Genomic DNA, 16781 nt, shown 5'->3' with positions numbered 1-16781 from the left:
ATGTGAGATGTAAACACTAATAAGTAATAGAAATAGATTAATCGCGTATTAACATTAGCTAAGATACAATATATATTTCTAATATACGCATTAATTAAAAAGAGTGCCTTTTGGATTATTTTTCTTTTTATTATATGTAATCTAATCAACAAAAACTTTCACGGAGTTTAACGGCGTCACATCCTTTTCCTTTTTCATTTAGGGGCCTGTGAGAAAAGAAAAGAAGGGGAATGTAGCTACGTTTTTCATTTTTGGCCAGCTGTCTACAATATATATGCCGTACAAAAGAAGTTTACCGACTAAAACGGGTTAATCTCGTCTTGCAGATGCATGCATGCGGTTGCAGCTGCTTGAGGCGCATCGCGCTAAGGGAGCGTCTTTAAAGGTATGTGCTAGAAATAAACGTGAAGGTGGGGGTTCAGGCCATTCACTAAAATGATAAAGCCAATTGAAGTAAAGCTTAAGCTGTATAGGGAACAGCTGGAAGTAGTGGAGTCCTTGAAATATCTGGGGATTTGGTTTGATAGAAAGCTTACCTGGGCAGTATATTAAAAAGTAATTAATATAATTAGATGTCTGAGAGGTAAAGAGTGGGGTGCAGATAGACAGTGATGAAGACACTCTATATAGCTCTTGTTTTATCAGTTCTGGATTATGGGTGTCCAGTATATTAATCAGCAGCAGTATCCATTATAAAAATGAATTTAATTCAGTATCAAGCATTGAGATGTGTTGTGGTGCAGCTAAATCTACACCAGTGACCGCATTACAATTTGAACAGCTGAAAATTTAAGCTAAAGGTTAAAGTTGATCAACTGGCAATAAGCCCTACAGTGCCCTTTTCTAACAGTGCCAATTTGATTCCTGGACGAAGCAGTCAATGATACTTGCCTTTTACAAATAAAACATGGAAGAAATCTAAATTAACAAGATGTTATACGCCATTTATATTCAGAGTATTAAAAGATGTACACTGATACTTCAGAAATTGATCATAGGGTAGGATCTGCTTTTATTGCATCTGAAACAGGTTATATGTCAAATCAAAGAATTAGTGATAATATATCTGTTTCTACTGGGGAATTAGTTTCCATCATTTTAGCATTATTATGGGTAGAACGCAAGAAGACACACTCTGTCCTAATTGCCACAGATCCCAGTAGTGTTTTCTCTAGCATGAAGCTTGTTCTATCTCAGTCAAGACAAGATGTTATAATAGAAATTCTGCAGACAATGTTCAGAAGAAAAAGAGCAGTCTGAGTCAAACTATTCTGGGTCCCGGCTCACGTAGGAGTGGTAGGCAATGAGCTTTTAAATAGGTATCCCAAAGAAGCTACAAATAAGACAGAAATCACTTTACCTGTCTCCTACAGCAAAGAAGACATAATATGCATAGTGGAGGAAGAAGTTAAAATCAAATGGGAGGATGAATGGAATAAAGGATGGAAAGGGAGATACTGTTACTCTGAAAAACAGTGGGTAAAATGAGGGAAACATCAAGGAAAAAGAAGAGAAGAGAAAATGATATTTTATCAAGGCTTCCATTTGGCCATACAGGCCTGAGTAGTTGTCTGAGCAGAATAGAAAAGCACCCGGCAGGACTGAGTGTGGTCAATCACAAGACACAGTTGAACATGGACTTTTAGATTGTAAAAGATATCACAGAGAAAGACATGTTCTGCAGTGTAAGTTTCATTATCAAACAGTACAGTTTAATTTATCTGAATTACCTCATTTAACTTTTGAACATATTTTAACAAGGGCGGTTTTTCAGTTCCTTATAAAATCTCAATGGACTCTATAGTCCAATATAATGTGTGCATTCTGGTTCACACTCCAATTCAGAGGGTGGCGGTAAAATATTTGCCAACCACCAATAGACCGAAGAAGAAGAAGGTGGAGGCGCGCAGTTCGAGAACTCAGCTATCTACATGTTAACCAATTAAAACAGTGATTTTACATTTTTCTATTATTTCTAAAACAGTTTTATTTAATGTGCAATTTTAAGCAATTAATTTGTTACAAAGGAGTATTAGGGCCAGGCTGAGATATTTTTTTTAATTACGAGAATAAAGGAACATTACAATAATAAAGTACCATTACGAGAATAAAGTCGTAGGAAAATATTACATAAAATAAAGTGTTAGTATTAGGAGAATGAAGTCATAATATTACGAGAATAAAGTTGTATCATTACGAGAAAAAGTAATGATAGCTCGTCGTCCACAAAACAAGCGAAGTTCCTGTGGTCCTTTCTTCGAAAAAGACAGTCATTTGCACAATCGTTTCAAAGTCCACGTACTGGTAATAATTTGATGCTGATGTGCTAAAAGATTAATGTCCTTATTTGTGAAACTGATACTAAAGTATAACCTCACAAGATGCTCAACATTCATTATTTTAACGCATGGCAGACTGCGTTTTTTTTGTAAAAGTTGTCTTACGGAAACCCATGCAGTGAACTCAAAAATAATAATTAGCAATATAGAAAGTACTGTGCCGTGCAAAAATGTTCATACCACATTTTCTCACATTATTACCAGAAACTTTAATGTATTTTATAGGGATTTTATGAGAAAAGCCAACACAGAGTGGTGCATTACTGTGAAGCAGGAGAAAAATATACATGGTTTATTTTATTTATTTAATACAAAAATAAACAGTGGACTGTGCATGTGTATTTAGCCCATTTTACTCAGATACCCTTACATAGAATCTAGTGTGGTTTTTAAATGGAAAAAATGCAAAAGTTCATTCTTTATGAATATTTGTGTATAGAACTGTGGGTTTATTGCTATTTGTTAACACTTTAAATGAAAAGTGAAGGAAAAACGTATTCCAAATATTTTACAAACAGCATGGTATAAAAATGCATTTTCTTTTTTTTAGTAATTAACAAACATTGCATGTTTTTGGAAATGATTAAATAAGGAAAATTACTTATCAAGTTGATGGAATAAAGTTCTTGATTTGACTGTTGCTTTTTTAAAATGCTGTCTTATATCAGTGCAAGCACAAAAATGAAGCATTAGATTACTTATGCAGTAATGATGATAAATGTTTAACATTTGTCCTCATGTGGCTGCAGCGAAACAGGAAGGATGCCTGCTGCAGAAACCAGCCATGCACAACGTGTTCTTTCTTCCCTAAACCAGCAGAGGGCAGTAGGGAGATTCTGTGATGCTGTGCTTAATTTGGGAGATGAGGCGCTTTACCTGGCTCACCGCAACATCCTCGCCTGCTTCAGTGATCTGTTTAAGGTGTCGGTCTCGAACCCAACTTCCCAAACAGAGTTCTGCCTGCAGGGTTGCCCCAGCGACGGCCTGGAGCTGCTTCTGAACTTTGTGTACACGGGAGAGCTGAAGCTGGAAGTGAATAACTTGCAGAAGGTGCAGCAAGCAGCAACCAGCCTGTGTGTGCCTGAGGCCCTCGCTCTCTGTCAGCAGTTCCAGGTCAACTCTGGGGACACTGTCCCTTTTAAACGGAAGAGAGGTCGACCCAAAAAATCTCAGACAGATGCTGTCAAAGAAGAGAAATCTCTGATGGTCCCAGCAGAAGAGTCCAGTTTTGATGCTTTTGCAGCCAGTTTTACCATAGTGGATGCTGCTGCTCCCACCACCACCACACGTTCCGGTCGAGTAGTGAAGGGCCCTAAGAGACTAGTGACCGCTGATGCAAGCCCCACGTTGGAATCCAAAGCTGCTCTCACTCCTGTGGAGAAAGTGATGTGTGACGGTGCTGTAGAAAATCTGAAATCAGATCAGCCAGTTACTGAGTCTGAGGTACATAGACATACACACACACACATACACGTGGTATGAAGTACAGTACCTTGAAAAAGTAGTCATACTCCTTGAACTTTTCAGCATTTTCTCATGTTATAATTTCAGCCTTTAATGTATTTTGTTTTAGGATTTTATGCAATAGACCAACACAAAGGAGTGCATAATTTTGAATTGGAAGATTCATGGGTTTAAACATTTTTTGCCCAAGAAATATTTTTTAAATGATACTTATATTTGTATTCTGCCCTCCTGAGTCAATACTTTACAGAACCATGTTTTACTGCAGTTGCAGCTACAAGTCCTAAAGGTTATGTCTATCAGTTTTGGAAATCTAGAAACTTAAATATTTGCTCATTCTTCTTTGCTACATAGTTCAATGTCAATCAGAATGATCAGAGTGGATGGAGAGCACCTGTGAACTTAAATTTTCAAGACTTGCCACATATTCTTAATTGGATTGATGTATGGACTTTGACTGGGCCATTCTGATTTTGCTTTGATCTAAATCATTTCATTGTAGCTCCTGATGTATGTTTAGGATCATTGCGCTTCTGAGGGTTTCCAGTTTTTTGTAGCCTCTAACAGGCTTTCTACCAGGATTACCCTGTATTTAGTCCCCCGCCCCATTCTCTAAGCAGTTTCCTGTCCCAGCTGGAGAACAGAATTCCTACAGCATAATGTGACTACTACTACCATGTTTTATGGTGGGGATGGCATGTGAAGAGTGGAGTGCTAGACTAATTGTTGTCTTGTCAACAGATTCTCTCACCTCCCTATGGGTCTATGGCTGTTACTGATTAATGTTCTTCTAGCCCATGCTGTCAGTTTAGGTTATGGACCGCATAATTGTAGTTTTCCAGGTGTACCATACTCTTTTTCTTTTTTGTTTTTTTTTTGTTTTTAGATGATGAATAGAACAGAGCTCTGTCAGATGTTCAAAGTATATTACTTTAGAACCTCACCCTGGATTAGGCGGAGGACGAAGGTGGTGACCTCGGCGGTCCGATCCCCGGATGCTTAGGGTGGCTCTAGGGAGGTGGAATGTCACCTCGCTGGGGGGGAAGGAACCTGAGCTTGTGCGGGAGGTCAAGAGATATCGACTAGATATAGTCAGGCTCGCCTCCACGCACAGCGTGGGCTCTGGAACCCATCTCCTCGAGAGGGGCTGGACTCTGTTCTACTCTGGAGTGGCCCGCAGGGAGAGGCGGCGGGCTGGGGTGGGTTTGCTTGTTGCCCCCCAGCTCAGCTGTCTCGTGTTTGGGTTTACCCCAGTGGATGAGAGGGTCGCATTCCTGCGCCTTCGGGTTGGGGACAGGCCTCTGACTGTCGTTTCGGCCTACGGACTGAGCGGTAGTGTGGAGTACCCGGCCTTCTTGGCGTCCCTGTCGGGGGTGCTGGATAGTGCCCCTCCCGGGGACTCCATTATTCTGCTGGGAGACTTCAACGGCCACGTGGGAAACAATAGTGAAGAAGGAGTCCTATTGGCTGTGGTTGGCTTGTGGGACTCCTGCGGACTCCTGCGGCGTGCCACGGCCCAGGCGGTGGCAGAGGCAAAAACTCGGGCCTGGGAGGAGTTCGGTGATGCCATGGAGAAGGACTACCAGTTGGCCTCGAAGCGATTCTGGCAAACCGTCCGGCGCCTCAGGAGGGGGAAGCAGTGCTTCGCCAACACTGTTTACAGTGGGGGTGGGTAGCTGCTGACCTCGACTGGGGACATTATCGGCCGGTGGAAGGAGTACTTCGAGGATCTCCTCAATCCTGCCATCACGCATTCCCTGGTGGAAACAGAGGCTGGGGACTTGGGGTTGGACTCTTTCATCATCCAGGCTGAAGTCACCGAGGTGGTTAAAAAGCTCCGCGGTGGCAGGGCTTCGGGGTTGGATGAGATCCACCCTGAGTACCTCAAATCTTTGGATGTTGTGGGGCTGTAACTTTTATGGACAGGATTTCTAGACGCAGCCAAGGGCCGGAGGGGGTCTGGTTTGGGGACCAGTGGATTTCGTCTCTTCTTTTTGCAGATGACGTGGTCCTGCCGGCCCCCTCTAGCCAAGACCTACAGCATGCGCTGTGGCGGTTAGCAGCCGAGTGTCAAGTGGCTGGGATGAAGATCAGCTCCTCCAAGTCCGAGGCCATGGTTCTTGACAGGAAAAGGGTGGCTTGTCCTCTTCAGGTTGGAGGGGAGTTCCTGCCTCAAGTGGAGGAGTTCAAGTATCTCGGGGTCTTGTTCACGAGTGAGGGAAGAATGGAGCGGGAGATTGAAAGAGAGAGCTGAGCCGAAAAGCAAAGCTCTCAATTTACTGGTCGGTCTACGTTCCTACCCTCACCTATGGCCATGAACTTTGGGTCATGACCGAAAGAACGAGATCACGGATACAAGCGGCTGAAATGAGCTTCCTCCGTAGGGTGGCCGGGCACACCCTTAGAGATAGGATGAGGAGCTTGGCCATCCGGGAGGGGCTCGGATTAGAGCCGCTGCTCCTCCACATCGAGAGGAGCCAGTTGAGGTGGCTCGGGCATCTATACCGGATGCCTCCTGGACGCCTTCCTCGGGAGGTGTTCCAGGCATGTCCCACCGGGAGGAGGCCCAGGGGACGACCCAGGACACGCTGGAGGGACTATGTCTCTCGGTTGGCCTGGGAACGCCTTGGGCTCCCCCCAGAGGAGCTTGAGGAGGTGTCTGGGGAGAGAGACGTCTGGGTGTCTCTGTTGAGTCTGCCGCCCCCGCAACCCGGTCCCGGATAAGCGGAAGACAAAGAGTACGAGTAAGGGTACCTCACCCTGCTAAAATTCTGTTTACTTTTTAGGTGACTTCTGAAGGAAATTCTGTATTTTATTTGGGGGCATCAGTAAAGGTGGCTGATGAAAAATGCAGGCCATGCAATTCAGATTTTTATTTTAAAAGAATGTTGAAAATCATGTATAATTTTCCTTCCACTTCATCAGTATGCTCTACGTTGTCTTACTGTATCATATAAAATACATTGAATTCAGTTGTAATGCAACATAACATAAAGCAAAATGAATGAACCTAGAGGTTTAGCTGCGTCTGTTTTGTGTTAATCGCAGGTAACAGAGCTAGAGGTGGACACAAATGATTGCAATGATAGTCAGGTAACAGGTGAAACTGCAGCAGAGGGGGAGGAGGGAGGAGATGATGGCGGGGGTGAACTTGATGACACAGATGAGGAGTATTTACCCCCTGCTGAGTCCAGTTCTACCACGCTGCCTGCATCATTGGCACAGAAGTGCAAGGCCCAGAGTAAAACAAACGACAAGAATGATGGTGGCATAGAGGAGGACCCCAATAAGGGCTCAGCGCAGTGCCCCGTCTGCCTCAAATCCTTCAAAAGCAAATATTACCTCAAAGTCCACAACAGGTACAGAGTTATTGTGTTTATTTTCCAGGTTTCCAAGTTCTATAGAGATGATCTTCTCTTGCATTTGTTTCCTACAGGAGGCACACAGGGGAGAAGCCCTTTGGTTGTTCAAAATGTGGAAAGAGGTACTTCAGGAAAGAGAATTTGTCCATGCACGAGAGCAGAGGGTGCGCCAGAGTGCTGGTCAGTGAACAAACAGAACCTCTTCAGAGCTCTTCTGGATGTATTTGTGTCACTGTGTGAGCTTCTGTAATTTCAGATGTACATCTGCTCAATATGCTCTTTGAACTTCAAAACGAAGGAAGAGCTGCGAGAGCATGTTGTTTCCCACACAGGAGAGATGCCCCACAAGGTACTGCTTGCTCCCTACAGACACAGCTGAAGCCAGGTTACATAAAAAACATGGTTTATATCATGGTGGTTTTCTTTTTTAAGTGCTCAACATGTAATGAACAGTTCATGTACAAGAAGAACCTGACGATGCACTTGATGAAGGTCCATGGGCATCCCAAGCCACATGCAGTGAGTACAGATCAGCGATTTCATTGCTTCATTGTTGTTTCAAAACCTATGGCTGTAATAAGTCACCCTAAACCAGAATACTTTGGCTCTGGTTGGAACAGTATGATAGAGTAATAAGGGTTCTGTGGTTCAAACTGTACAGTGACATAACTAATTAAATGACAGCAGCTACAAGCTTTCCTAACAACTCTTTTCATATTCATACCTTCATCTTCATCTTATGCACAACCCAGTCCAATAGTAGCAGCACACTAACATCATACAAACATCGTTTTTAGTGCCCAGAGTGTCCCAAAACCTTCCTAACTCGGACCGAGCTGCGCGTTCATGAAGCGGCCAAGCATCGAGGTGAAAAGCCATTTGTGTGTGAGGAGTGCGGCCATCGAGCTTCCAGTCGAAACGGCCTGCAGATGCACATCAAAGCCATTCACAGGTAGAAACACGACAGCCTAGACCTCCATCCATCCAGGGACAGATGTCTTTTAAAGCCGACTGTGGGGGTGATTTTTCAGTTTGAAGGTTTTTACACATCTAAGAAATAATTATGAACTTACAACCTCGAGTATGTTAGAAGGGGTTTACCCAGAGAAAGCCTCCTCTCTTAGAAAACAATATGACAGCACGGTTTAAGTTTATAAAGTTACATTTTATTAAACGAGACTTCTAAAGCAATGTCTGTTGAACATATGAGATAAAAGTAGAGATGTTTGACCACAATGCATTGTGCCATATTTAGAGAAAACCAAATCAAGGAGTTGCAAGGGTCCAGTTAATTCAACGTTTGAGGTATTGCAGGGCAGCATCAAGTCAGCTGTGCGCAAACAAATGCAGCCAAATCTCAGCAAACTGAAGCAACATTATAAAGAAGTGGTGCTCAAATTTTCTGAATGGTTTTGACTAGACGGTTGTGATGAAAGCATTTAAATCAGTGTCCACATGCCTGATTACAACTCTTCTTACATCACAGTCCTTGTTCTGCTTCACAGAAACGAGCGTCCCTTTGTTTGTAACATATGTGGCCACGCCTTCTCCCAGAAGAACAACCTCAACATGCATCTACGTGTACACAGCGGCGAGAGGCCTTACCAGTGTCACCTCTGTGGGAAAACCTTCAGGACGCAAGGTAACCATGGCTCCGCTGTCATCTTCAATGAAAGCCACACAGGCTGTGGGAGGTGAAAGAATCAACGAAGAAGTTATTTTCTCATCTTTAGATTCAGAAATCTGACTTTGTTTTTATTTTTTTTACCAAGATGTCTCTTCTGACCAGAAGTAATATTAACGTGTTGGAGTGGCACAGACAGAGTCCTGACTCTGTCTGAGACAGAGGGCCGGTTTCGCAGACAAGCCTTAAGGCTAGTCCCAGACTATAATGCTGTTTGAGCTGGTTTGACTCTAAGTCCCACAGCCTTGTCATAAAATAGTTGCATATCTTTTCTGTATTAAACAAAGCCAAATGCAAGAAGGTGGATCAGAGCTACTCTGACTTTCAAAGAGGCAGGTTTAACCTCTGTTTAGTATGGTTTGTGAAAGGGAGCGTAGACATGGTGGAAGCATGCAGTATTTAGACTGTCGAAATGAAGACTGATAAACACTATGGAGGCCAGCCAGAGGAGCCCTTGTGGATAGGAGGAATATGTTGAGCATATTAGATGAAATGACCTTCAGAGGCCGATTCTGTACGTATAAAGAAAATGCAGTAGGCATAATTACCTTGCTTGAGCCTAGGCTTTCCTCTCTGAATCAAAGAGAAAGGCCTATACTCAGTCCTTTCCAAGTTCCGATGACTCTGAGTATCTTGGCATCTGGAAACGGTGATTTGTGTGGTGCCAGTGAAGCAACGGTGTGTAGATTAGTCCACAGAATCTTGTAATGCAGTGGCTTGTAAAAGTATTCATACCCCTTAAACTTTTCCACATATTGTCACATTACAACCACAAACATAAATATATTTTATTGGAATTTTATGTCAAATACCAACACAAAGTGGTATACAATTATGAAGCGGAACACAAATTATACATGATTTTGTTTTTTGTTTTTTTTTCTTTTAGAAATAAAAAAAATGAAAAGTGCGGTGTGCAAAAGTATTCAGACCCCTTTACTCTGAGTGCAACCAATGGCTTTCAGAAGTTGCCTGATGATTGCTAATAACTAAATAAAGTCCACCTGTGTGTAATCAAATCTGCCTCAGAGGTTGGTTAAGAGAATATTGGGGAGCAAACAGCATCATGAAGTCCAAGGAACACACCAGACAGGTCAGGGATAAAGTTGTGGAGAAGCTTAAAGCAGGATTAGGCTATAAAAATATTTCCCAAACTTTGAACATCTCACGGAGCTCTGTTCAATCATCATCTAGAAATAGAAAGAGTATGGCACAACTGTAAACCCACCAAGACAAGGACTTCCTTCTAAACTTATAGGACGAACAAGCAGAGGACTGATCAGAGATGCATCCAAGAGGCCCATGGTGACTCTGGATGAACTGCAGAGATCCACAGCTCAGGTGGGAGAATCTGTCTACAGGACAACTATTAGCCATCCACTGCACAACTGTGGTCTTTATGGAAGAGTGGCAAGAAGAAAGCCATTGTTAAAAGAAAACCATAAGATGTCCTGTTTGCAGTTTGCCAGAAGCCATGTAGGAGACACAGCAAACATGTGGAAGAACGTGCTTTGGTCAGACGAGACCAAAATTGAACCTTTTGGTCAAAATGCGAAACGCTATGTGTGACAGAGAACTAACACTGCACATCACTCTGGACACACCATCCCCACTGTCAAATATGGTGGTGGCAGCATCATGTTCTGGGAGTGCTTCTCTTCAGCAGGGACAGGGAAGGTGGTCAGAGTTGATGGGAAGATGGATGGTGCCAAATACAGGGCAATCTTGGAAGAAAAGCTGTCGGAGTCTGCAAAAGACTTGAGACTGGGGCGGAGGTTCACCTTCCAGCAGAACAACGACCCTAAACATAAAGCCAGGGCTACAATGGAATGGTTTAAAACAAAACATATTCTTGCGTTAGAATGGCCCAGTCAAAGTCCATACCGGCATCCCACAACAGCTGAGCAATAAAGATACAACAGAGCTCATATTCACACAAGAGGGATGCTTAAGCTTGTGTTTGGAGGATGGAAAAACCAATTCCACTGTTTACAAATACACTGAGTTTCGAGCCAAAAAGATGCTGCAATTGATTATTACTACAGCTGTGCTGCACAACTACCCGCAGCAGCAGCATGATTCTCCGGATCCTCTGATGGAAGATGAGGATGATGCAGATGTGATCAAGCCAGTGGCAGGGAATAACAAACGAGGATTTGCACACAGATATGCTTTCACATTGCAGCACTTCAGTTAGATAAAGATGTATTTAATCATGGAATATATTGATTATAACTTAATTTTGCTTTAATACTGGTTGTTTTGTGCAAAATGTAAAGGTTTGCTGCAAAATTAAACAAGTAACTCAACCATGGCTGATCTCAAAGATACACTCCTCAAAACAATAAAGGGAACACTCAAATCCTAGATCCTAGATCTGAATGAATGAAATATTCTCATTGAATACTTTGTTCTGTACAAAGTTGAATGTGCTGACAACAAAATCACACAAAAATAATCAATGGAAATCAAATTTATTAACCAATGGAGGCCAATGAAAGTGGAAAAAAACACTACAGGCTGATCCAACTTTGATGTAATGTCCTTAAAACAAGTCAAAATGAGGCTCAGTATTGTGTGTGGCCTCCAAGTGTCTGTATGACCTCCCTACAACGCCTGGGCATGCTCCTGATGAGACGGCGGATGGTCTCCTGAGGGATCTCCTCCCAGACCTGGACTAAAGCATCCGCCAACTCCTGGACAGTCTGTGGTGCAACGTGATGTTGGTGGATGGAGCGAGACATCATGTCCCAGATGTGTTCAATCGGATTCAGGTCTGGGGAACGGGCGGGCCAGTCCATAGCTTCTATGTCTTCATCTTGCAGGAACTGCTGACACACTCCAGCCACATGAGGTCTAGCATTGTCCTGCATTAGGAGGAACCGCCAACTGCACCAGCATATGGTCTCACAAGGGGTCTGAGGATCTCATCTCGGTACCTAATGGCAGTCAGGCTACCTCTGGCGAGCACATGGAGGCCCTCCAAAGAAATGCCACCCCACATCATTACTGACCCACTGCCAAACCGGTCATGCTGAAGGATGTTGCAGGCAGCAGATCGCTCTCCACGGTGTCTCCAGACTGTGTCACGTCTGTCACATGTGCTCAGTGTGAACCTGCTTTCATCTGTGAAGAGCACAGGGCGCCAGTGGCGAATTTACCAATCCTGGTGTTCTCTGGCGAATGCCAAGTGTCCTGCACGGTGTTGGGCTGTGAGCACAACCCCCATTTGTGGACGTCAGGCCCTCATACCATCCTCATGGAGTCGGTTTCTAACCGTTTGTGCAGACACATGCACATTTGTGGCCTGCTGGAGGTCATTTTGCAGGGCTCTGGCAGTGCTCCTCCTGTTCCTCCTTGCACAAAGATGGAGGTAGCGGTCCTGCTACTGAGTTGTTGCCCTCCTACGGCCTCCTCCACGTCTCCTGGTGTACTGGCCTGTCTCCTGGTAGCGCCTCCAGGCTCGACACTACGCTGACAGACGATGCACCACCAACATTCAAAAGTGACCAAAACATCAGCCAGAAAACACAGGTACTGAGAGGTGGTCTGTGGTCCCCACCTGCAGAACCACTCCTTCATTGAGTGTGTCTTGCTAATCACCAAAGATTTCCCCCTGTTGTCTATTCCATTTGCACAACATGTGAAATTGATTGTCAATCAGTGTTGCTTCCTAAGTGGACAGTTTGATTTCACAGAAGTTTGATTTACTTGGAGTTATATTGTGTTGTTTAAGTGTTCCCTTTATTTTTTTTCAGCAGTGTAGTTTGTGGTGGCAATACTCACTCCTTCCAAATGAGCATACATTTTTATTTTCACAATTTTTCCAATAACAATGTTAATGATAGCTGTCTCATGCATCTTATTTTGAGTGTCTCTCTCTTCCAGCTTCATCTCTAATTTATTCTGTAAAATTCTCATTTACATGTCATGCTCCTCTTTCAGATATTTCTGTTTCTGCTCATTGAAGGGCAAACAAACAAAACAACATGAATAGTTTTTATGCATAGACATCCTTTGCAGTCTCTGCTGGAAAGTAGCAGCAAGACCTTCTCTCTAGCATGCCACACCAGATATGGAGGGTGTACAGGCACTCTGTGCTGGTTCTTTTCTCTGGATAAGGGTAGTTCCCCCTGGGTAGAGCACAATAAATAAAAGTAAAGATAGACACAAACAGTAGAATATTTGTACAGAGGTGGTACCTGATGTACCTTGTTTGGTATATTTACCATTCGTGTTCAGTTCTTCTTGACCCAATGCATCTGTGTCGTCTTACCTTGGTGGTGGTCCACCACCAATAGTAAAGCGACCTCCTCTAGCCTCTCAGATGTAGTTTTATGTTCTTCCACAGTCTATGAAGGCAGATATAATTGAATATAAACAGTATATAGGCGTCTGTGGCTCAGTAGGAAGAGTAGTCATCTTGCAATCAGAAGGTTGTGGGTTTGATTCCAGCTTTCTCCTGCCATATGTCGATGTGCCCCTGGGCAAGGCACTTAACCTCAAGTTGCCTACCAATCTGCGTATCGGTGTATGAATGTGTGAGCGTTAGTGAGTGCGATTGGGTGAATGTGGCTCTAGTGTAAAGCACTTTGAGCGGTCTGTATGACTGGAAAAGTGCTCTATAAGTTCAGTCCATTTACCATATTAAATATAAAAACAAGAATAATATCAAATTTTTTGATCAAAAAGTACTTGTCAGCTTTACAATGAAAACCACCAGATATGCAATATAATAACACAATGCAATATAAAACAACATAAAGGATACAATAAAAATAAATCGATAATAACAGATAATAATCAGAATCAAAAGGAAATATCGAACATGCAGTTGCAATTGTTTTTTTTTTATGACCATAAATCAACTTTACAAATTTTATCTGTGTTGCAGTACAAGTTAAAAAGTACAAATAAGTATTCTCAAATCACTGGAGTGCAATAAATATCAGATGGTTATTTAAGTACATTGCATTCAGGCTCTGTTGCCTGTGATATTTGGTGACTCAGTATAAAAATGTTTTACAATAGAAAGAGGCAGGAAGAAGCTGGATAGACTACTCACTATCTGGGGTCAATGTTAGCTATTATCTTATGCTTTGCATCTTAGCTTTGCATCTTATACTGCTCTACTTTTACTCTCACTCACTTAAAACTGTGCACATATATTTATATTATATTGTAGATATGTTTATACTGTTTAATTTGTATTGTATTGCACCGACTACGCCAAAACAAATTCCTTGTATGTCCAAAAACGTACTTGGCAATAAAGCTTTTCTGATTCTGATTCTGATTAACCCAAAGCAGGGAGAATGTAACACTTTTTGATTATTGGTTTATTTATCATAAGTAATATCATCATCACATATCGCATGTTTTCCTAATATTGTGCAGCCCTAATACACAACCCAAAAATATATAAAAGCAATGTTTTTTTGTTTTTTTTTTCTTTTAGCATAATTCAAACATCTGTTCAAAAGGTGTGAAAGATACAAGGCTTACATTTCATGCCATATTTTATTACCTTATTGGGTATCTGAGCACTTTCAAGGACATGAAACACGGGCCTGTAAAGATGGTTAGGGAAATTAAAAGTAGTAGGAGTGGTTTTATTTTTACAGCATTTCTTAGCTGAAAATGGCTAGAATAAACATCAGGTGTAACTTTTTTGTTAAATGGAAGTTTTTAAAAAGTAATCTGATTTCTATTGCAAACTGTTCTAAATTATTACTGAAGATTCCTGGGAATTGGACAGTGTTAGAAGTTTATTTTGTTGTTAGGCACAGAACTTGTCTACAGTAGTGAGCTTTGTAAAAACATCTGGTTTCAGGGATATACTTACACATATTTGTGTGTCATTGCTATAAAACTAATAAACCACGGGGCCAATGTTTAAAAAATAAACTGACCCAAACGTAGTATATACAGAGAGAACGGCACTGGTCCTAGTATTGACCTCTGTGGCACCTCACAAATAAGTGGCGCTAGGGAGGAGTCCGAATCCCCAGTTGCTACATAAAAGAAAAACTTTGGTGGAATTTAGATATGAGTAAACTGGAAAATTACTTCAGAAATAAATCATTTTCTTCAATGAGTGATATGTCTGTTTTAATCCCAGCGAGTCTGGATAAGCACCACCGTACCCACACCGGCGAGCGACCCTACAGCTGTGACGTCTGCGAGCAGCGCTTCACTGAGAAAGGCGCTCTGCTCCGCCACAAGGCCAGTAAGCACGAGGAGGGCCGGCCACACTGCTGTTACATCTGTAGCAAAACATTCAAAGGTCAGAAAATACATACTGATCACTCTGATGATGAAGCGAATATTGTTAAAGAAAATGTGAACTGCTGTATTCCTTTCACTCTATCAGCACGGGAGCAACTACGAGTCCACCTGCGCCGCCACAAAGGCATGAGGAAGTTTGAGTGCACTGACTGCGGCTACAAGTTCACCCGGCAGGTTGGTTTAAACATGAATCTCCTGGAACTCAGAGAGATACAGATGGTTGTAGGATAGTGCATTTACTGCAGAAGTTATAAAAGAGAGGGGAGATTTACAATTAGAAGTAAAAAAAAAAACTAAAGTGTGTGAGCTGTGGAGAGATTTGGGAGAGAAAAATCAAAATTAACGTCTTTTGAGGTCAAGATTTCCTGAATTCATGATCCAACACCTCCTGTTCTCTAGGCACATCTTCGACGACATGTGCAGATCCACAAACGCACAGAGAACTACAGCCCAAGGCAGAGGAAGCTGAGGAACCTCATAGTGCAGGAGGTTGATGGACGTCCTGCTGGGAGCGAAGACACTAAATCAGCTCAGACCACCAAGTCCAACACAGAACTGGCAGTCGGCCAGGAAGCCGCCAACCCTGACTCATCTCCAGGCATCGGCCCTGGCTGCATCGTCAGGGTTGTAGTAGAGTCACAGGACGCCAGGATGGAGGAGGTGAGGTCTAATCAGGAGAGGAAGCGTAGTGAAGGGGTGGAGAGTTCCACTGTGCCAGAGGAGCTGCAGGAAACTCAATGAGACGTACGAGTCCACGATGGACATGGAAGAATAACCTCCCTGTATTTGGACCCCATATTAATTTACACTCCTTTCAGTCACACTGAGTTTTGTAACAGTGTCAGTGCCAAAAAATATAAGATAATATGAAATCTTAGAGTACAAAGAAACTTCCCTGGGACATTCAACAAAATGAAAGAGCTGCATGCAAAACAAGGTTGTTGCTAGGGCAACAATATTTATGGGCTTAAGCATCATGTCATCAATGTAATTACAATGGATGTAAATCATCATGGATGCATATTACTAGTTATCTTACAGCATCAGCAGAGTCCTGCTGAGCAGCCATGTTATTCATACGTTTTATTTGTACAATATTTAATGATTAAGTTCCATGTGAAGGATCTCATGTATTCCCTGAAAAATGTAATAGTCAGTCAGTCAGTCATAAAAGTAGAAAGTAAATTTTCTCATGGACTTGTTTAACCAGAGCTTTTCTAACAATGAAAATCAGGCCTTATTGCAACAGCAAGGCAGTTTGTTTTTATCTAGTCCGCTGTTTGGTAGAATTCCTCACGATATATTTTACTGATGAACAAACATGGTTTCCAGCCAAAGGGATAAGCATACAGTGACCCAAAAAGTATTAACACCTCTTGAATTTTTTCCACATAGAATTACATAACAACCAATAACAAATAAAAATCTGAACAGTGTGGTGTGCATTTGTGTTCAGTCCCCTTCACTCTGACACCAATAAAAAATCCAGTGCAACAAACTGCCTTTAGAAATCACCTATTGAGTAAGGGTTGAGTTTGCATGTGTTTCATTTAATCCTGGTGTACAAACAGCTGTTCTGTCAAGGCCTCAGAGGTTTCATCCCAGAACACTATTGAATAAACTGCATCATGAAGACCAAACAAC

The 16781-nt window shown here is 42.4% G+C and overlaps 1 protein-coding gene across 1 annotated transcript; it reads left to right on the top strand.

Moving 5' to 3' along the window:
• The first annotated feature begins 207 nt into the window (after positions 1-207).
• On the top strand, positions 208-16573 carry zbtb48 (zinc finger and BTB domain containing 48). Its single transcript, XM_047362073.1, has 11 exons — positions 208-385; positions 3089-3782; positions 6852-7162; positions 7240-7345; positions 7422-7514; positions 7598-7684; positions 7963-8117; positions 8671-8807; positions 14971-15135; positions 15223-15311; positions 15537-16573. The coding sequence occupies exons 2-11, from the start codon at positions 3102-3104 to the stop codon at positions 15876-15878; spliced, it is 2166 nt and encodes a 721-aa protein (XP_047218029.1). The 5' UTR covers positions 208-385; positions 3089-3101; the 3' UTR covers positions 15879-16573.
• The last annotated feature ends 208 nt before the right edge of the window (positions 16574-16781 follow it).

This window comes from Girardinichthys multiradiatus, chromosome 1, assembly GCF_021462225.1.
Source record: "Girardinichthys multiradiatus isolate DD_20200921_A chromosome 1, DD_fGirMul_XY1, whole genome shotgun sequence".
NCBI classification, from domain to species: Eukaryota; Metazoa; Chordata; class Actinopteri; order Cyprinodontiformes; family Goodeidae; genus Girardinichthys; species Girardinichthys multiradiatus.
The sequence above is the reverse complement of the archived record's forward strand: the minus strand, read 5'-3'. Positions and strand labels throughout refer to the sequence as shown.